The sequence below is a fragment of the Cornus florida genome, unplaced genomic scaffold (genome assembly GCF_030987335.1).
Source record: "Cornus florida cultivar Cherokee Brave unplaced genomic scaffold, ASM3098733v1 CherokeeBrave_3.0.0_Hap2_Chr03, whole genome shotgun sequence".
NCBI lineage: Eukaryota > Viridiplantae > Streptophyta > Magnoliopsida > Cornales > Cornaceae > Cornus > Cornus florida.
The window spans coordinates 8,275,992-8,299,356 of record NW_026775573.1 but is presented as its reverse complement, the minus strand read 5'-3'; the positions used below and the strand labels follow the sequence as shown (position 1 = coordinate 8,299,356).

Sequence of the window (23,365 nt, the reverse complement as noted above, 5' to 3'; positions counted from 1 at the left end):
TCATATTCAAACTTAAGGGTGCAACTTGGGCTGGCCCAACCCAGTCCAGTCCCAACCCAACCTCAACTCGAAATTGGGTTGGGTTGGGCCAACCCGAATTGCGCCAAACATGGGTTGGGTTATAATCCGGACCAAATATGTTCGGGCGGGTCGGGTTTACGGGTTATTTTATTTATTTATTTATTTATCTTTCTTTTCCCCCCCTTTTTTTTTTTTTTTTTTTTATTTTAATTTTATATATATATATATATTTGATTATATTTTTAGTTTATCCATCTGTCTTCAAGAATCAAAAGTTCAAAATCCATATATTTCAGTTTATCCATCTGTCTACGAGAATCAAAAGTTCAAAACCCATGTAGGCATATCATTTCAGATTGTTCAAAAAATCAAAACCCATATCTTTCAGTTTCAAGCTTGCCCCCCCTCTAATTATTCATGAAATACAGACATATAATAATAAGAAATCATTCATGAAATACAGACATAGTATAAAATTTTCTATATCCTTCATAGGGAGGAGCAATCTGATCAACCTTTCTGGCCATACCAGAAGGAAGAATGGAATTTCTCTCCTTCCACGAGTTTCACAAAATTGCAGAGAAGTTGCATTTTACCAATCTCTGCTTTAGCAGCTCTACCATGGAAGGTGCCAAAAACCCACTCACCAACAAATTTAATGGTGTAGAACATAGAAGGACAATATTAAAAAATAGACCAAATCCACACTTTACACAGCAGTAAGGCGATATAGAGAGAGAAGAGAAGGATGAGGAGAGAGAAAGTTAGGGTTTGTCCAACCCTGAAGTCAAGAAAAGGGAAGGATTTATGTTTAATTTGGGCTTTCGGGTTGGGTTCGGGTTAAACCCAGCCCAACCCGAATAAGGTTGGGTTTTATCAAAACCCAACCCAACTTAAACTCGAATTGTGAATTTATACGTCCACATTTTAAAATTTATAGACTGGACTCTGGTTGGGTTGGGCTAACCCGCCCAAGTTGCACCCCTATTCAAACTAGCTTTTTAATATTATTCAAATTTGAAGCAAACAAAAAAACTTTTCAAAGAGATTAAAGAGATCTTAGTGACAGATGTATTTACGATCTAATGAGATTATTTTAGAGTTTGATAAAATAAAAAATAAATAAATAAACAAATAAAAACTACAAATCTGATTGTTATTCATTTGAATTCAAAATACCATGTATAAAATACCATCACATCTTTCCTTTTCCTTTTCCTAAAAGTAAAAAGGATCCCTCCTTTTCTTTCCTTTCCATAAAAAAATTCTTTCCAATTAAACAAAAATGGCATATTTATTAGAAAAGTGTAAAACTGAATTTGGTACAAATTTCGTTCAAACCGTGAATATCATTGCTCATACTGAAAAATCTATTCTAATAGATCTGATAGCAAATGGAATAACAAAACCATATGATCCAACAATATATATACCATAAACAAATATAATAATAATCTTTATTCATCTGTGTAAAACAAATGTATAATCGTATAATCACATAAACAAAAGAATCCCTCAAACTCCATCCATCTCAAAACCCTAACCAATAACAACTCCACTCTCATTCATTCATATATATATATATATATATATCAAACTCCATCCATCTCAAAACCCTAACCAATAACAACTCCACTCTCATTCATTCATATATATATATATATATATATATATATATATAATCATAATCATCAAATCATAGACATCTAAAACTTCACAAGTGCTAGCAGAGACAAGACCAGAGACGAGCACATCATGGCTCCAGAGATCGGCAATGAGTACCCCGCTCCATTTTGCGATTCCGGCGCCGGTGCCGGAGCCATACCGAAATCTTGCGCAGATACAGCGGCAGCGAAGAGTGCCACGACGAGGAGAACAGCCAGAGCCTTGAATGAGCTTACTTGCGCCATTGTTGATCGATGATACAATGAAGAGAGAAAATGAGTTTTAAGAGAGAGAGAGAAAAACCCTAGTAGTAAAAGGAAGAGTTGATGCTTGGAATTCTGATGGGGAAGCTAAGTGTGGGGAAGGACATATATATAGGTGAATGTATGCCGTGTGGACCCCACATAAACTTGGACAGTTGGCAAGCAAGCTGTGCGACAAGCCACGTTCATGACGGGTTGAGTTGAAACGCTTTTTTTAATGCTTGTTTCCATTACGTTTCTTGCCACGTGGCATAGGTTGGTTAAACTACTTACGTCTCTTAACGTGGAAGTTAAAACACGAAGTCGGTGGGCTTCAAAGCCTTTAATTGGGTCCTACGGCCCAGCTTAAATGTGGCAAACCTAAAACTTCATTTGGACTTGGAACAAACTTGTCAATAATATAGTGATTTGGGATTTGAGAAAGGTATGAAAGATCTCCTTTCAAACAGTAGATACAACTTTCATTTTTGTTATTTACATATATTTAATGCCCCTCCTAAAAAAATCTAATTACTAAAATTATCTCTTAATTTTTCTTTCCTCTCACTTTTACTTTCCAAAATCCTTTGAATTCCTATTTAAAATATATATATAAAAAAATTTCTTCTTTAATTAAACTCTAATTTGTTTTCCTTCACAGTTATTCTCTTAATTTTCTTGTCCGTTTTTTCTTTTTTTCACTTCTTATTTAAATCAAGAGAAATGATATTTTTGATGACTTTAATATTCTGACTTAAAATCGACTTAGGTAAAAATATGACATGTTATTATAAAATTTCAACTTAAAAAAGTATCATTACTACTCCTATTTGTTTCCATAAAATACGTCAATTTTCCTTTCTTTATATACTCAGTTTTTCATAACTCATTTCCTTATATTTTCAGTTTTCCATAACCAACCATATCATATTCTTTTCATTTTCACAATATCTTTCATGGTACTCAAATAAAAAATTTTGATTGGTACAAAATCTAGAACAAAAACTACAATATTTTTCAAATTTTCTTTGCAATTTTTCTTTAAATTCTTCACTTTGTTTTTGTTTCTAGAGTCAAGTAGATCATTAATTTTGATCATTATATCAATAAACATAGGAAAATCTATGCGTTAGAGATCGAGACGCAATGCCATATATAAAATAGATCTACAATTTGATATATATGGTGATTGAAACTTTAATAGCTAATAAAGATACTATATTAAAATGAAACCTAAAAAATGGACTACAATTTTCCAAATAGTTAATTACCTTATATTTGAAAATGGGTCCCATTACATTTGACATATAAGTAGTCAAATAGACTCGATGAAGTAGTAGGTTTTTATTTATCGGGCTAAATAGCAATACTCTTAAAAAAAAAAAAAAAGATGTTAGCATTTTTATTAAGTGAAATGTTGTGGTATGTCTGACCCACCCCATATCCTTTGGTAGTGACCTAGGTTATATCTCTTATTCAGCTTATATCAGCCCTACTTATCAATTTGTTACAAATTATTGTCCCTATATATATATATACCATGTATAATTTTCTAATTTTAAAACTTAAACTAAACGTGCGTGTCACATTGCGCCCAATGAATTCCTAACAAAAGACCCGTTCAACACACCTATTACCACCAGCTTAATGTAACTATATGCCAAAAATATGACACAAAAATAGGAGAGAGCTATTATTATTCCCACAAATAGCAGAAACCAAATACTATAAATCCTCCCCAAAATGCACCAACATCCAGTGCGAGCTCGGTATCAATCATTCTCATACATTCAAGATTCTTACCGATCGCGCCTTAATAAAAATAAAATATCACCCATGGAGATGAAGAAGATCGCATTCGCAGTTCTCTTCGCCGCCGCGGCATTGAGCGCGGTCTTGGCTGCTCCAGCGGCCGTCACTGCTCCCGCTCCTGCTCCAGCTACCGCTGCTGCCGGTGGTGCAGCTGGTGCTGCTACTGCTCCGGCTCCAGCTCCGGCTGAAGAGAAAAGCGGTGCCATCGCCGCCTTCCCCAGCATGGCCTCTTTGGTTGGGGCCTCCGTGTTGTCCTTCTTTGCCTTTTACATGCACTAAATTAACAACCAAGGACGTCACGTCACACAAGGAAGGCGATAAGACAAAATGAAGAAGGAGAGACCACCAAAGGGAACCATTTTTTTATCTTCTCTTTCTCATTTGTGTAGATGTAATGAAACTTATTTGAAATAAAACAATTTCTATTAGTATAAACCATGCATTATTATTGTTGATCATGTGGATGTACCAATTATAAGTTTATAATTGATCTCGATGATTGTCACATAAGTCCTAACAAATACGATCAAACCATGTGGCATGCTTGTTCTGAATCCAATGAATGAAAACGCGAGTTTTCTTTCTGAAATTGTACATATGCATTTGTTTAAACTTTCGGGAAGAAGAAAAAAAAAATCCTCACTATAAAAACTCCATCCATCGCTTAGAATGGCCTCACCCAATTAACATTGTGGTGTTCACTTCCTTTGTCTTTGTCATCCTCTCTCTGATCATAACATGTCAATGGCATCCATGAAACTTCATGCTGTTACAGCTCTTTTGTTGCTCACCATGTTTTTGATATTGGGCCTCATGGATCACCACATTGGCTCACTATTGCTTATTACTCTCACTCAAATGGTGGGCTCAGCTATTTTCTTGGGCCAAATTGGAAATCTTAACCCAGCGGCTGATTGGGTTGATACTTTTGGAACACATTCATATAGTGGGGTTCAACAAATTATTTCGCCCTTGTTTGAAGATACAGTAGGGACCCTTCTTGTGCTGTGACGAAGGTGATTGCTGCAATCGCTGATTCCTCCTCTAGTCTCATCGTGATTTCGTCCATCATTTTTGCTATTACGGTGGCAAAAGCATGGCTCCATATCATTTTGGTTTCGATTATCCGTTGTCGAGGAATTAGGGCTTCCAAGCTTTCAGTCAATGATATCATGTCTGTTATGTTTGTTAAATGTTTTTCTGTTGATATCTTTGCAATAACCAAGAATGGCTTATATAATGTGGTTGTGTAGGCTCTTGGGGGCATAGCGGCATTGACAGGGATTCAAGAGGTAAGTCTTATAAGGTCTTGCTTTCAAATCGCACTCCTTACTTAAATGGTGCATGGGTTATGGGGCCTATACATGTACTATGAGGAAAAGATATATATGGTTGTGTAGTGGTGTTTTGGTTTGCCAAAAAAAAATTGTCCACTATTTGATGGTGTCATTGAAATTAATATAGTCGAAGGTGGACAATTTTTATTTTTATTTTTATTTATTTTTGTATAATGAGCAATTGAATATTTAATTAGTACTCTCATTGTAAAAAATAATAATAATAAAAATAAAATAATCTAATTTTTTTTTTATTGTATCCGTAAAAAATGAATTATCAAATTATTCATAGTTGAGTCTATAAGAATGGGGGTAAGTGCAACAAACACCCATGAAGTATAATTTTCATAGCACTTTTACCCCCTATTTAAAAAGGTGTGCAAAAAACACCCATATTCCTTACAATTTGTGTGAAAACACACCTCAATTAATATAATACCCATTTTACCCTTTTACTCTTCCAAAAATGCCCCTACCAAACCTTCTTATTCTTCTTCTTCTTTGTGTGTGTGTTTTTTCTCTGTAAGTGGTTATTAGACTACAAGAATGTATTTGATGGAATGATTTAGAAGTTTATGTAACAGCAAAATGACCCTTTTTCAGTGGACTATGGTTTGACTTGTATGGATTCATTCAAATATCAAAGAATTTAATTTGTTCATATCCATTTGACCATGAAAATGCAAAGATTTATAGTCATGGCAATGATTTGGCAACTAATTAACTGCATATGCAGTATACAATGTTATATGCGTGGACATATTTTTACTCCATAATGAGAGAGAGAGAGAGGAATACCATTGGAGGAAAATGGTTCACAAGTTGTAATAGGTAGAGGAAGACATCTAGTATATATTCAGAGATACAAACCCTAAGGCTTCGTTTGGATTGAGGGATTTAGAGAGAAAAGAAAGGGAAGGATAGTGATGAGTTTGTTTGGATGGGAGGAATATGAGAAAAAAGAAAGGATTTGGAGAGATTTGGAGGGATAGCAATCCCTCCAAATCCCTCATTTGGAATTCCTCCAAAATTGACAAGATCTGGAGGGATTTGGAGATAAATTGAGCAAATTACAAAAGAGGCAAGAGGGTTGAGAGACAGCCGGATATGGGTTTTGATTTTTGCAGGTTGTAGAGAGAGAAAGAGATGGAGGCTATTGGGGAGGCTGAAATATATATATATATATATATATATATATATATATATATATATATAGTTTGTAGTTTGCAGTTGCAGAGAGAGAGAGAGAGTTGCGCAGTTACAGAGAGAGAGAGTTGCAAAACAAGAATTACAGACATCATAATAGGACACAAAAGTCACAACTTAAGAAATAAAAATTATTAATTTTTCTAGTATTAGAAACCTGCTTACCTGAATGGTTCCAAGACAATTCTAAATTGGCCATTGATGAGCTTCTCTCCATCTACTTTGTAAATAGACACAAAATGGTTCAACATTTCAGCGTTTTTTAAGGTCAATTTTCCTTGGCTTTGCATCCTGTTATACAAAAAAGAACAAACTGTCACAAATCATAACCAGGCGAAATCAAACAAGTAATAAATCATTTCAGTTGCAGAGAGAGAGAGAGGGGCAAGCTTGAAATATATGGGTTTTGATTTTTGGAACAATCTGAAATGATATGCCGATATGCAGTTGGAGAGAGAGAGAGGGGGGGGGGGGATCAAAGATGGAGGCAATGAGAGGCTGAAATGATTTTGCCATACTGACCCTACCAAAAAGGGTAAGATGGTATTTTCATTATTATCATTTGCCTTCTTCTCTCTCCTTTGTGTTATCCAAATAACAATATTGTCAATTCCTTTCTTTTCTCTCCTATCTATCCAAACATGAATATAAATTATAAATATCCTTTCCTTTATTTTCCTTTCTTTTCTTTTCTTTTATAATCATTTCCTTTCTTTTCTCTCCTGTGTATCCAAACGAAGCCTAAAAGATTTAATCCATAAAGATGAAACATATATTCAGATATACAAACCCTAAAAAGGCTAATTGATGGTTAATCATACCATACCCCTCAAGCAAGGAAGATACGACCACTACCACCATCTATCCATACCAATTTATTCTCTTCTCTCAAACAGGTAAATCTCGAAACCCCTATCTCTTAATTTCTCTATTTATACATACACATAATGCAAATGTGCTTTTAATTCTCTTATTTTACATGAACAGGTAGAGAAGAGATTGAAATTAGAACACCCATCACAGCCTCCCACTCCCTCTTCCTCATAACCGCCGCCGCCATCGCCACCGCCACCGCCACCATATCAACAACAGAACCCTGCTCCTCCACTACCACCGGAAAACAATTATACATCAACAGAGTCTCTCGGTACCCCTATATACCTCAACTTGGACCAACCCACCAATAGCAGCAACTCAAATCCTTAAAAGACAGTGAACCCCCTCAACAATTCCTGCCAGATATAATGGGTATTCTCTCTTCCCTCTCTGAGGCGAGCATCAAGATGAAGAAGAAGAAGGGCCAAACCTTTTTTAGTCATTTCACAAAATATTTTTTTATATATATTTTATAAAATGTGTTGCCAAGGGTATTTTAGTCCAATTTTTATAAATAGGACCTATTTGCACAAATGTCATAGTTTAGGGGTATTTTTTGCACGGAAGGGATATAATATGCACTGTAAGCATACTATAGAAGTGTATTTTGCACTTGACCCATAAGAATATGATGATTTACTTTTTATAAATTTAATGGAATAAAGTTAAATGAGTAATGTTACATAAAGTAGTACTTTAACTAAATTTATTTTGGAACACTAAAAAATAAAAAGGTGAATATTTTTTTTATGGGAGTGAGGGAGTATTAAGTTATTGGTGGTGTTGTGGGTAACCTACAGATGCCTTGATATAACAAAATTTTGGAGTGTCAGACTTTGACACTATGCATCTACCTTGAAGTTATTGAACTACATCTATAACATTTTCAGTTTTAATTTTTTATTGTGATTTTTTTTATTTTTTAAAAAGTATATATAACAAAATCTGTTTAGTAACTCTATTTTGACTTTTTACATTTCAAAATTTTTAAAAATTAGTTATCATTTCCTTCACAATCAAGGGCAGAGCCACCTGTGGGCTAACCTGGGCTGTAGCCCAGGTCTTAAAAAAAAAAGTTACTACTACTATTATTTCCTACAGCTATAGTCCAGCCCAAGTTTCCCAATCCATGATAATGGCCAGCCCACTAGCCCAGCAAACCCTATTCAGCGCTGAGGCTTACCGCATACACGACTACACGAATTGAAACAAATCATACGAGGGTTTGAATACTGAAACCCTAAATCCCATGAATCACCCATTTGAGTGAGTCCTTACAAGACCTAACAAGAACTTTCGGAGTTGGATCAGAAGAGCGAAGACAGTCAGAATCGTCAGATTATAATGGAAAAAAAAAAATCATCTTGTAAGTGCTCAAATTTAGATTATAGATACATGTATATACATTTATATATATATAAATTTGTATATGAAATTGTGCATATATATATATATAGATTTGCATACTCTAATCTAGGGTTTCAATTACTTTAAATTTGGGATTTTTTTTTTTTTTTTTGGGAGAATTGAAACTTATGTTGTGTGTAGTCTGTGTAGTTATAATAAAATAATGTTCCAACCACTCAAATACTTTCATATATATATAATATAGATGAAAGCATAATAATAGATAGAGAAATTCATATATTATATAGATGAAAGCAGAATAATAGATAAAGAAATTCATATAATATATAGATGAAAGCAGAATAATAGAGAGATAAATTCAGATTATATGCAGTGAAAGTTTGAAACCAAAAGCCCCAAGCCAAATTGATGACGATTAATTGAGATTAATACACAAACCCATAGAGGTCCACCGAAATTAACACAAAAATAATAATAATAATATATATATTTTTACAATTCCAATTTCAAAGCCCTGTTTGGTGCACCCAAACACAACATAGATGATTATAGAAGATCACAAAGCCATAAGGTGAATGTTTATTGATGGTGGTAACCGTGGTATTAAACAGAAACACAGTCTTTGAATCACAAACCCACAAAGCAAAAGTTGATTTTTTTTTTTTTTTGTTTGATATACATTTACAAACACACCTACAGTTTTCAAATTTCAATCCACCAAAACAATACATAAATATACACATTTGACCAAAAAAAATTGCTCAACAATGAAAAACAGTGAGTTATGTGAATCAGAGATAAATTATTGTGTTCATCTTCAAATTTTCTTATCTTTAGCCTTCCCTACTTTGGAATTCTAGCTCCGCCCCTGTTCACAATACCTATAACTCCAAAATGAAGCTTTGTTTTCAGTTTTGATTTTCAAATACGGTTATTTATTATTTTCACAATTAGAGAAATATTATTTTTTAATTATACTCAAATAGTAAATAAAATTTTAAAAATATATTATTATACTCAAATAGTAAAACTAAAAATAGTATTTTATTATTTTTCAATTATACTCGAATAATAAATAAATTTTTATTTTTATTTTTTTTCAATTATATTCAAATAGTAAATAAAAACTAAAATTTATTTTCATTATACTCGCATAGTAAAATTAAAATTTTTATTTTATTAATTTTCAACTATACTCGAATAGTAAATAAAATATTATTTTTTAATTAATTTTCAATTATACTCAAATAGTAAATAAAATTAAAAATATATTTTATTATACTCGAATGATAAATGTTGACCTTAAGGATTTCATCCAAGGACAATCTAGAGGTTTTGATGATAACAAATTATTAATGGTGTTTAAGGACTAATGTTTAGATTGAGTTTTATATAGATTATTCACATTCAAAGAATGATCTCAATGAAGCACTAATAGTTCCAAGTATTCCATTATTTAAGATCACATCAAGGAAAGAAATAGATACAAATAAGACTTGAAGCTGCAAGGAAAGATAGCTTGGACTACAATGAGGCAGAAAGCAACTCAAATGAAGAAAGAAGACAAGAATACCTCAATGCCTAAAGATCATGGACAAAGTTTGAATAAAGGGGTAGATCGGATGGTGAGTGTTTAGGATTTAATGTCAAAGTATTTATGAATCCATTTGAAGCTCATCCCACCATGCATATCATTACATTATTCATATGCTCCTATATCCATTAGCAATAGACTATGCACTTCATTCATATATAATTGACATGTGGAGTCTTTGCTAAAGAATGAGTTAGTTCAAGCTTGCTTAAGCTTTAAAAGAACTCATCACTTGTGCTAGAAATGCTAAGACCATGCATATCAATCACATGATTCATATTGATCAACGATTAAGGCATATGAAGCCTTCATTACCATGAGTTGGTAACGATATTAGGACCCCAGAATGCGCGTCATGAAAAACTGTATTTAATGGGGGTACTTCCTTATTTACAATACTGTAAATACATTTACTTAAATGTTTTCAATGAAAATAAGATATGCAAAAAGTCTAAACTGAAAACAAAACTGTCAAGACAGATTTTATGTCTATCAGCCGACTGGTGATAATGCCCAGTATGTGGCAGTCGGCCGAAAGGAAAATAGAGAGTTCGGATTCTGAGAGTCATCGTTTCGACCAAACAAAGCGGAGAGTCAGCCGATCGACAAGGCACTTTCAGGCGACCGAAAATGTACCATCAGCCGAGCGACACTGGGACAAATTTGAAATAACGACTAGTTTGACCATAGAACCTTATGGGACTTTACTATATTGCCCCCAAACGGATTTATTCTTCAATGGGGCTATAAATACACAATGTTTGAACATTGTGGCATGCAAAAGAACTAACACTTGAGAGACCTTATTAGGCATTAAAGAGAGTTTTTGTTCTCACATTTTCTCTTCATCTCTCTCATTCATTCATATACTAATCTTGAGAGATTCTATTAAGGATTCAAATGGCTTTTGCTCTTATTCGAATCTTCGTAGAGTTTTTGCTCTATTATACATTTGAGAGATTCTATTGAATTGATAAGAGTTTATATTATTCACTTATATCATCTTCTCTAATTCATTTTATTCATAGAGTTTGAGCTTCACGCATATTCATCAATACTCTAATTGTGAGTTGAATTTTGTATATCTATTTTTGAAATATTTCTTGTACTTCTTGTATTTGTTACAATCTATTATAAAGGGTTTGTGTAACCCAAAGAAAGATTAAGGGAATGTTGTTCTCTTAGTAAGGTGAAGCAAGGAGTTGCTTCATGTAAATGTTTGCTCTTCACCCGTAAGAAGAAGTTATAGTGGATTGGAAAGTCTCAAGAGGAGTCTTGAGCCGAGGAGTAGGAGTTTTCGAACCTCGCTAAAATTGCCGAGTCATTGTTTGCAATTTCCCTTCCCTTACATCTTTTACAATTGTGTTAATTAATTGTTTACTTTCATATCTTGATTATTGCATAATTACTTAAGTGGTTGATTAAAAATTGTAAACCTATAAATTGCAAAAATTGACAATTAACTCTATTCACCCCTCCCCCTTGAGTCAATTCTTGGGTAATAGTAAAATTAAAAATCTTATTTTATTATTATGCTCGAATAGTAAATAAAATATTATTTTTATAAAATATATGTATTTTATTATAATCGAATAGTAAAATTAAAAGTTTTATTTTATTATTTTATTAATTTTCAATTATACTCAAATAGCGGAGTAATAGAAGAGTCATTTTTTAAATTTACCAAACATATTTTTTCTTCTTTCTTTAAAAAATTCAATAAGTTTCTATTTTGGTTTTGACAAAAATGACAGTATAACTTTTCAAAACTTGTCATTTTCACATAAATGAAAGCACAGTCAAAAATAAAAATCATAATTTTACCAAACAGGCCCTAAGGCTCAACATTATGTCATTTTGGCAAAAATATTCGAATACTCGGCTAAAACAACTTAGCACAATGAAGGACCTCTCTATATAGCATCAAAAGGTTGGCATTGATGATACTTAAGTTTAATATTTTGGCTAGAGTATTTGGTCTACGTATCATTTTTAATATATATATTTTTTTTTTCTTAATTGTGGTTGTATAAAAAGAAAAAATATATATATATATACAGGTGCACAGAAGGCATCCCCTCAGAAAGATTAAACTCTCAAGAGAGATTGGATACAATTATCCACTCCCATAAACTGAGAAAATAAAATAAAAAACATTGGATTAGTGGATAAAAAACCCACTACCACAACATAAAGAAAACAAATAAAACAGTTACCAAGAACTGTTTGCAAAATAAAAAATCTCCAGCAGCAAAAACAACGACCAACGACCAAATCAGCCATGACAGCACAGAAAATTAACTGATAGTATCTTGAAGATTAGCTTTGTGAACTGTAAGAACTTCAAACATTATTTGTCTAGCCACTGAAACGGTAGAAGTACTACCTCTAGTATGAAATCTAGCATTTCTTTCCTTCTATATAGCCCACAAAGAAGCAGTAAATAAACTGCGAAGTGTCTTTGAATTCTGAAAGTGATTATCACACCAGATGAAAAGATCCCAAACTGTAGAAATTTCTGCAAAAAGTGGCATATTCCAATTCAAAACATCACCAATCCATTGCCAAAAATTCTTATGATCCATAGTGTCCAGATCATGTAAACAAAGAGCACATCTGGCAACCAATGTAATCCTTCGCTTCTGCAAATTCAACATTGTAGATAGCTTATTTTGCATAACAAGCACTGCTAGTAGAGACCACAGAGGCCTGGCCTTGCCCCAAACCATTTTATGCCATTGCACTTCAACTTCAGAACTTCGACAACATTCATATGCTCTCTTAAAGGAGAAAGCATCCCCATCCCATAAAAATTTATCTGGTTTAGTAGAAACTGGAACTGTGTGCAAAAAAATTCGAAAAGGAGTGAAAATTTCATCCTGTAACACAGGAATATTCCATCTTCCAGTCTGAATAAGACATTGTAACAACGCTTCTCTGTGAAATGGTAACCTTTAGCAAGTCTATGACCAAATTTTTATTTTATTTTTTCTTATTTTCAAGGAAAGATTGAAAATTAGTCTCTAAAATAACAAATGAGTGTGTGATACGGTATATGATCATATGGTATTATCGCATAGTATCAGTTTCATGATAACTAATATTTTAATAAAACTGACATTCCTAGCCGAGTTAATCCACAAACACTCGTATGCATCTCAGATGAAATGATTCACAACTTAAATCTGGTTTTCTGACTTTATTGTCGAGATATAAAAAATACTCTATTTGGTCTAATTTTATTATTATTAATTTTACCAAAAATTTGACGTAAGCGGTCGCATGATATATATTTTTTAGCCTCAAGCGATCACAATAATCAAAATTAACAAATTAATTAAATATGTTATGCTGAACCAACAAATATTTTATAATTATTATGGTAGTGTTAATCCATTTAACAAAATACACGAAACCAACGCACTCACTCACATAACTGATGTCTGAATAGTGGAAAAAAAATCATTTCCAGTTACTTTCTCACTGGATTAATTCTCACGAGATTAATTCAATAAGGGGTAAAAAAATTGTCTTGGCGGTTCAGTTAAATTATACACAATAGGTAGTATCTATTATGTAATGAATTGACTTTCGCCTCATGGATTTCACTTGGTTGAAATTTGAACATCCTCCAGAGAAAGACTGAAAACCCTAAAAAAAAAATAAGAATCTGGGATAATGACCCAAAAGAGAAGAATAACTATAGGAAAAAAATGCATATATATATATATATATATATGAGTCTTGATCTCTTGCTCCACGTGGAGTAAGAAAATTAGTCATTTTTCAAACTCACTTATATACTTTCCTTTTAACACAAAACCATTATTTTTAGTTTTCATATTTAATTTTATCATTAACAAATTCAACAAGAGAATTTGTGCCAAACGCACCTCCTCAAAATCTAATCGAGCTAGTTTGAAATAGAAAGAAATTTTGTTCAAACTTTAAATTAAAATTTCTCTAATTTCAATTTCAATGTATCAATTCGATATTCCAAAATGCAACATTATAGTATACCTGTTAGTAAATTTACTTATACTGGACAAGTATATTTATTTGAATTTCAGTATGTACACATGCAAAAAAGACCACATACTATTGAACACTGAGATATACAGTAAGCATGACAAGAAGATGTTTGATCTAATATCACACTATTGTTGCATTCTACTTAAGTTTGATAGCAAATTTAAAAGATATGGGTAATAAACATGTATTATTTTTCTTTAAAAAACAAATTTTAGTAATATATATACGGGTATTATCTTTCTTTCAAATATTTTTATTTTTATTTTGGTAAATCGTAGAATTAAATATGAAAACTTGAAATATGGTGAGAGTCTTTTTATGTTAAAAGAAAAGAATATGAGTAGGTTTGAAAAATGACCGTTATATTTAATCTAACTATTCATATAGAAAGTGTAGATTAATTTTCTTACTGCATAGGAAGCAAGATATCATAACTTTACACACACATGTATACATATATTATATATTTGTTAATTTTGTTTCTATTGCCTTAATTTCCTTGACACATAGTTGTATATATATAAGTATTGCTCATAATATTATATAAAATATAAAGTAAAGTGATATTTTTTTATTTTTTTTAGAATGCGACAGCAATTGGAGATGATTTTTTTGACCTGGGTAGAGCCACCCACAAATTTTAGAATGCCACAAAACGCGACCCACAAACACAATTTTGAACCCGGATTTAGCCCTACCTTTTTGAGCGCATGGAGGCTAATACCGCTAGTGGCCCATTGGTTCGGGCCGAAAAAGTTGGCCTCTGTTCATGCTATAACAACTATAAACACACGACTCGCCCTTGTACTCTCTCCACTCAACAGCAGTGTCCCTAGTCGAAAATGGCGGCCACAATCTCTCGCAGGCTCACCTCTAACCTTTTCAAACCCTCTCACTCATCATCTTCTTTTTCCTCAACCTTCACCAATTTCATCTCCAAACAGACCCAACACCCCAATCCTAACCTTACATCAATTAGATCCTTCTTCATCATCCAAGATTCCTATTCCAGTTCCTCACAATTCCTATCACAAAAGCCTTCAAACCCTAGTTTCACTCCCTCCAACTTCACCATAAACAAATTCCAATCATCACCGATCGAAAAACCCTTAATTGTCAATCATATTTTGATCCGACCACACTCCACTTCAAGTCCCAATTCCATAAACCAACTGCATTTGCTTGAGAAAACCCCAAAAAACCCTAACCCTAACCCTAATGGATTATTATACAGAACACCCAAGTACTTCTCAACCACTGATTCGTCACCTGAAAATGAAAAACCCCCAAATCCTAGTCAAGACCCTAGTCAAACCCCCGAATTCAAGCACCAAGAGATCACCGGACCGACGGTGGAGCGTGACGTTTCGGCGCTCGCCAATGAGACTCGAGAGGTGCTCGAGAATATGATGAAGACCATCTATAGTCTGAGCCAGGGTTTAGCTCTTCTGGGTCTGGTCCATCTTGGATTGGGAGCTTGGATTTCCTACATTACTCGGTCTTCGCCGATCCCCGAGGTCTCGATACAGAGTGTTTTGGCATTTGGATTCCCATTTTCGATGGCATTCATGCTGAGGAAGTCGCTGAAGAATATGAATTTCTTCAGGAAGATGGAGGAGATAGGTAGGTTGCAGATTCTAACCCTAACTCTTCAAATTGCTAAGAATTTGAATACTTTTTTCGTGCGAATTCGTGGGGTTTCGTATTTGTGTATTGCAGGGGCCTCAATTGGGTTGGTGTTTATTGCCTCGAGATGATTTACAGTGCAACTTTATGTGTTTGTTGGGTTTGGTTGAGTTTTATATTGGTAACAATGTGGAAGTGTAGTTTGATGGACAATGTACTTTGATCTAAATTTTGGATTCTTTGGATTCAATAAAACTAGTAGTACTGCTCCTTTTATGAATTAGTCAGTTTTGTAATTGCAGAAATTTATTTTATGAAATCATGACAAGTATTACAATGAAGCTTTAATGTTGAAATTTGATATTGAGTGTCACAATGCATTGAACATAGTGCGGTAAAGTATGTGTTTTTATTTTTATTTTTATTGGATTGACAATTAGGTGATGTGTTCTTTGTTTCATTTTCTACCTACGTCAAATTTATTGATAACAGGATAAGCCACATTGATCTTTTCTGCAACTTAGGTTTTCAGAGGACTACTCACCATCCGAACAAAAAAAGAAGCCTAAGCTTTTAGGTAGTATTGCATACCCGCCCTTACTTGCCCACAAATTTCCCCATCTGAATACGACGTGAACAAGAATCTCTAACAATTTAGCCTTGAAATGCTGTAAATCCATGATTTAGTCATTTCCAATCTATCTCACTCTCTGCCCTAGACTTCCCTTTCTTAACAACTTTAGCACCTACTTTAAAATAGATGTTCTTAAAGTAAGGATATGTGCACGTTTCAACAATTTTTATTCTCATTAAACAAGGAAAGCAATCCACAGCTGGAGTTGAAATGGTGGCCCTTGATGCACAAGATGATGTATACTCCAGGAACAGTTCTTAGTTTGTTAACTTATTCATAAGTCAGGGAGTCGAATTCAGTGCTTCAAATCTACCCATATCCAAAGGACGGGGTGGGTCGAGGTAGTTCTGAGGTGCAAATTCTGCATAGGAAGATGTTACCAGGATAGTTGAAGATGTTACCAGGATGGTTGAAGATGTTGTTAGTGTAACTACTGTAGTCTATAAGGAGTCCTGCCAGAGACATAGGCACAAATACTGTCTTCATTTGGATTTTAGATTGTGAACTAGGGAGGATTACTGCCATCATGTAGCTTATCCATTGGATAAAAATAAAAAAATAAAGTAGTTGTTCGGATTTAGTAAAAATTAGGGCTTAGGCCACCTTCTAACTGGGCCCATTTTGCTGTAGAAATTATGTCCTTTCATGGCATCTGAAACAATCCTGAGGATCAATTCAAATCTAGATAACCTAGTTTGTCGAGAATAGAAGGCTCTTCGGCTCTCAATTTGCATATGGGTTATAGAGAGAGAGAGATTGGAGGAAGTCATCCAAAACCAGTGAGTTCTACTTGTCTACTGCCGGCAGTTGTTTGTTTCCGGTTGCCCCATGATGTTTGGTTGCCGGAGGAAATGATGGTTACTGGGGTAGGTACGAGAGAGACGTAACAATAGCAGCAGGGTTTTCTGATCTTCAAGTATTTCATTTGGATTGTATGTAAAAATAGAATGGACATTCCTCAACTTTCGGTAGAGGAATGATCATTGTAGCATTTTGTGAAACTGACCACTCCAGGATTATATGATCATCCCACCTTTAATTAAGCTTATCAAACCTCTGAAAGGGAATACAAATCTAGAATGGGCATTTCTTTCCGCTGCACCAAATGTAGTCTGAGCATCCAGACGTAAATAGTCTAGTATTAGAAATTTCCCATAAATTTCAATCATATTTTGATCCGATCACGCTCCACTTCGAGTCCCAATTCCAGAAATCTACTGCATTTGCTTGAGAAAACCCAAAAAAAAAAAAACTAACCCTAACCCTAATGGATTACTATACAGAACACCCAAGTACTCTCAACTACTGATTCATCACCTGAAAATGAAAAACCCCAAAATCCCAGTCAAAACCCCTGAATTCAAGCACCAAGAGATCACCAGACCGACGGTGGAGCTCGGCGCTTGCCAGTGAGACCTGAGAGGTGCTCGAGAATATGATGAAGACCATCAATAGTCTGAGCCAGGGTTTCACTCTTCTGGGTCTTGTTCACCTCAGATTGGGAGCTTGGATTTCGTACATTACTCGGTCTTCACCGATTCCGGAGGTCTCGATACAGAGTATGTTGGCATTTGGATTACCAATTTCGTTGGCATTCTTGCTACTGAGGTTGCAGAAGATGATGAATTTCTTGAGGAAGATGGAGGAGATTGGTAGCTTGCAGATTCTAACGGAGATTGGTAGGTTGCAGATTCTAACCCTAACTCTTCAAATTGCTAAGAATTTGAATATGTTTTTCGTGCGAGTTCGTGGGGTTTTGTATTTGTGTATTGCAGAGGCTTCGATTGGGTTGAGATGAGATGATTATTGAGTTGAAATGCTTTACCTTCCAACTTTTATGTGTTTACCTTACAACAGTAGTTTGATGGACACTGTATTTTGATACCAGGCACAAGACTATAATTTTGGGCTTATCCGTCATGGCTCACAGCTTTTTGATATAAAAATTAAACACTGAACTTGTATTACCAAGTAACATATACATTCATACATACATATATATATATATGGTCTGTCTCTCTATCAACTAGGGTGCACAAAAGAACTGTGAGCGTCGGTTCCAGTTCTCACGGTTCCGATTCCGAAATTTTGAAACCGTGGGTTCCGGTTCCGGTTCCGGTTCCAGACCCATGGGAACCGTTAGGAACCGGAACCGTATATATGTATATATATAATGTTATATATTTAATTTTATGTATTTCACTATAACGCGTTTCAGTGTTTGTAATGTTGTGTTGACAGATGACTAGATGAGTCAATAAGAATTATTACATAGCACGTGGTGGTGGTCAACAAAAACTCAAATCTCAGTTCTAAACCTAACCTCTCAAATTTCAATGCTCTCAAGTCTCATCTCAACTCTCGTTCTATTCTGAAATTTGATTGAAGCGGCCGCCTTGCCTCGACTCTCCTCATCAGTGATCAATCCTCTCCTCAGTCGTCAACTCCTCTCTGTTGGCCACTTCGCCTCAACGCCGTCGCCTCCCCTCAACGCCGTCGCTTCCCCTCATCTCTTCCTCTCCTCTGTCCTCTCTGTTTCCATCTTCTCTGTAACTCTATTTCGTGAGACGGCCTCTCAGCCTTCTTCGGTCAGTAAGGGAACAACAGGGAAAAAGTAACTTAGTGAGGAACCGTGGAACAGAACCGGTAGTCACGGTTCAGTTCCATACATGACTGTTCCGGTTCTATTTTTAAGGAACCGTTGTGACCGGTTCCGGTTTCGGTTCCTGCCGGAACCGTACAAAACCGAATCGTGTGCACCCCTACTATCAACAAGATATTTGCAAGTGTAAAGAAGTGAACACTAAACAAACAGCCACTCCCTGTCCCAAAATACTTCGTAGTTGAATACTTTAGAAACTGTAACTCACATTAGTTCTGATTGCATTAGCATTGCATGCATGCAATTTTAAATAAATAAATTTACTTTATCAAAACTTGAGAGAATTAAAAGCTAGAATACTCAAAAGCACAACCTTTGTGTTTGCTAAAGCACAAGGTAATTCATTATGAGTCACTGCTTCGGCTTCTGAGATAGATTGTTTCTTTATAGGAGCCCAAGAGAAATTAGTACGTGGTAAAAAAAAATAAAGGCCCAAACTTATATGTTAAGAGAGAGAGAGAGAGAGAGAGAGAATTCAGTTCATATGTGAGGTCTGGTCCCATTTTTCATTTTCTCGACAATTTTTCAAATTTTTGTGTATTTGATTTTCCGATGGGTGGGGAAGCATGCCATGGGTTCTATATATATATATATATTTAGACCATTTTTTCGAGTTTAAAACTCTTATAAATGTATTTTGGACATTTCTACCCATTTTGGATTTTAGGGTCCGGGTTTTGTGTTCTGCATTGATTCAAGGCTGCAAAAACAATGGGCGAGTTCAACGGGTGGGAATAATGAATTGCTCTGTATAGATATGTCATGAATATAAATTAGGATTCTCAAAAATCTTACAAATATGGCATGGTCATACAATACAAGGAGCATGTTTCCTAACGTCTAGTCTAAAAGGGAACCTAAATAGGATCATCCTAGTCTAGCATAGGTAAACTTAATCCACTAATCAAGGCAATCATGAACAATATAGTGAAATGAACTTAAATTCACAAGTTGCAATAACACATTAATGTCAACTTGAAAATAAAAATCGAAATCAATCAATGAGATAACTCGGAATACACACTCACACCCGGTCACATAGCATGGCTATGCACTTAAAATAAAATGGTCGTTCTTGGGTTACTAACTCATGGTCGTTCTTGGGTTACTAACTCACCGGAAATCAACCAATTATCCAATGTAAAATAAGAAAACTCATGTTTCGTTCGCGAGCGCCAAGATATGCATTCTCAAGGTAACAACCTCCAAATATCTACCAAAATCAACAACTAAATTACACCTCACAAGCGCACATAAACTATACTAATACCACAATCAATGCCTTATGGTCCGAATCATTACAATGGCATATTCATTGATGTAATGTTAACAAATTGAGCATTTTAACGTCATGTAATTTAATGCAAGCATTATATCAAATATAAAGTGTGCAAAAATTCAACATCTTCGTATTAACATAGTTTTTAAAGGTAAACCTCACAAGATCATAAATACATGATAGTTTCATAAGAAAGCAAAACATGAATGGCACTTTATCATATACACCAATTTTTGTTACTTAACAATCATCCATAATGTCAAGAATGGGTCAAATAAACATATTATACATGAAATTCAATATAATGACTTAATGAACATTATGGATATGCAAATAATTCATCATATAAGCTCTCTAATTCAACATCCACACACAAATGTATAAACAACCCACACAATGCTCATAAAATCTCAAGAACTCCTAGGTTATAAACATAAAACCCTAGACACTCCAAAGACAAATGAGCTCCAAATCCGAAATTGATTGAGGGGTTATGTAGCTACCATAGTCCCCGTTCTTTTTTCTGAAAATTCATTAACACATAAAAATAATCCAAAGTGCATTTCTAAGAATTCTAAACTCAAATAAACACTCTAAATGAATCCTGAGAGACACGTATCCCATACACAAAATGCACACACGAAAAATGAGGAAAATACCAAAAAAAAAAAAAAAAAAAAGGGATTTGAAGCCGGACCTCACAATTTTATCATCACAGACTCACAACACGTATACCTTACAAAAATCTAAAAATGGAAATAAATAAATAAAAACTTAAATAATTTTCTTTAGGAATTGTTCTAATTTTTCAAAATTTAATTTTTGAAAAAATGTTAGTATTTTAATTTTGTTCTAAAATATATCATTATTATCTTGATGAAAGACTAAAGTGCTATTTGATAAAATTGAAAATTAAGCATTGAAAAGCTCAAGTACTAAATTTTAAGCACTGAAATTTTAAGTGTTGAATGTAATAACCTAAAAACTTGTTTGATACTGTATTAATTTTAGCGTTGAATTCATTAAAGTTGTTTGTTAAATGCAAAAGTTGAAATCTGAATATTGCATATATTACATGTTTTTCTTGAATATCTTCTACACATAATATTCTTATAAAAGATACTAGTACTATATTATAATATAAACACATATATAAAATAATGAATTTCCCCAAAGAAATATATCAATTTAAAAATGGATATTAATGCCAAAATTGATCATAAAAATTCCAAAATCAAAATATAAAATGAATAATTTACGAAAATGAAACATTTATGAAAAGGGGATTAGAATTCAAGCACAAATCATCCTATTTTTATTTATATAGTAGTTTTACACCGTAACAATGGTGAAACAATGGTGAGGGGTTGCATCACATGACTATAAACTTGGGTGAACGATGCTGTGTGTGTGTGTGTGTATATATATTTATTTATTTATATTTTGTTGAATATCATTTGTATTCACATTATTTAAGGAGGAAAAGTGCAAAACTATTATTGAGAAATTGGAGTAAATTAAAGACAAAAATCCATCGGGATCAAAATCATATCTGGATATGGGTTTTTCATCAAATGATCTTGATCCATCTTTAAGAGCTACTTATATGCAAGAAGAAGATGATGATGAAGTCATAAAGTTTAGCAAAGTTACTTAAAGATTTGTGAAAATCTCAAATCCATTCACAAAGGAAATATTCTCCTTTATGAAGATCACTTTAGCTCCCTGTTCCTCAGTAGATCACCACCATGATCATTGTAGTTATGCCTTTAGGAATCGCCAATATGCCTCCATGAAAGACCACTTGTAAAAGCCTCTATTAGATGAGAACGCATAACCTTAAAATTCTAGAGAAAATATTTATCTTCACGCATTAATGATACCCAAAAATTTACTAACAATACATATCATATATTTATTTATAGTCACATAGTGTGTCAAAAGTAATTATCAATCTCTAATAATTAAAGTGTTATTTCTAATCTAATATATCTCCAATATCAAATTAGGCTATAGGTGAGAATCATTTGGACTTACTATCTTCTTGGCTCTAATTAATTTATAATTGACCCGGTCCATTATACCGTGACCTAATTCAATTAATTGATAAATTAATTTCTACTCCACTAAAAAAAATTAATTGACTTTCAATTAGATGCTAAATAACCACTAAGTCAATGTTGCACTTTGACCCCTATATGTATAATTAGCTATCGGATAATTGTAGTTATCAATCTGACCGCATAATTAATATATTTTATTTTGGTTCCTTGATTATTTCTCGATTTGATTACAATAAAATATTTGTTTGACAAAAATTATTTATTTAGTAAATAATACATAAAAATTATTTTGTCTAAAATGATTAATACGTTGTGATCAACTATAATCAATACAAAATAAATACAAGTAACAACGATACAAAAAGTGAGAATATAACCCGCTAACTATTAATTACATAATTACTCGGTCATAGAATCTCAAAGGTTCCGCATGATGATGATAGAAAGCAATTGCATATGACGACTCTCGCAATATATCTCAACCCATCGCGCTGATCCGGTTCAAGTCATAGTTAATTAAGAATCCATCTTTAATTACCAACTATGAACTATTTATGATTGCATCATCAAATACATATAAATATCTATTGCAACCAAGTGAACGTATTCAATTCCATCATAAATCAAAAAACATACTACATTAGTATTAACCAGGTGTATAATACATAAATATCATTTCAAATAAGGAACAATGTCTATACAATTCAACTAAGAATTTTGCGGGCATACAAATCCCAACAATGCTATATTTGTAAATAAAATTTCAAGAAAACAAAATTACTGTAATGGACGGAAGAAAATTTAAAAATCAGAAGCTCAAATGCATGACCGGAAAACCTTTCGTTCCAATTATAGGCATCGTTAAAATTCAAGTCAAAGGTCACCGCCACAAATCACATAAGCGCAGGTAAAGCCAGTTGGACATGAGTGTCCACGGAGAGTTCAAGA

The 23,365-nt window shown here is 33.7% G+C and overlaps 2 protein-coding genes across 2 annotated transcripts; both read left to right on the top strand.

Moving 5' to 3' along the window:
- Positions 1-3,681: 3,681 nt before the first annotated feature.
- Positions 3,682-4,195, top strand: LOC132298639 (arabinogalactan protein 23-like). Its single transcript, XM_059795038.1, has one exon. It carries the CDS (start codon positions 3,765-3,767, stop codon positions 4,017-4,019), a length of 255 nt encoding a protein of 84 aa, XP_059651021.1. The 5' UTR covers positions 3,682-3,764; the 3' UTR covers positions 4,020-4,195.
- Positions 4,196-14,881: 10,686 nt separating this feature from the next.
- LOC132299320 (uncharacterized) lies at positions 14,882-16,062 on the top strand. Its single transcript, XM_059795852.1, has one exon. The coding sequence runs from the start codon at positions 14,996-14,998 to the stop codon at positions 15,908-15,910; it is 915 nt and encodes a 304-aa protein (XP_059651835.1). The 5' UTR covers positions 14,882-14,995; the 3' UTR covers positions 15,911-16,062.
- The last annotated feature ends 7,303 nt before the right edge of the window (positions 16,063-23,365 follow it).

Bases quoted from the DNA above. Each gene is read 5' to 3' on its own strand.
- LOC132298639 (XM_059795038.1), top strand. From the start codon at position 3,765: ATGGAGATGAAGAAGATCGCATTCGCAGTTCTCTTCGCCGCCGCGGCA.
- LOC132299320 (XM_059795852.1), top strand. From the start codon at position 14,996: ATGGCGGCCACAATCTCTCGCAGGCTCACCTCTAACCTTTTCAAACCC.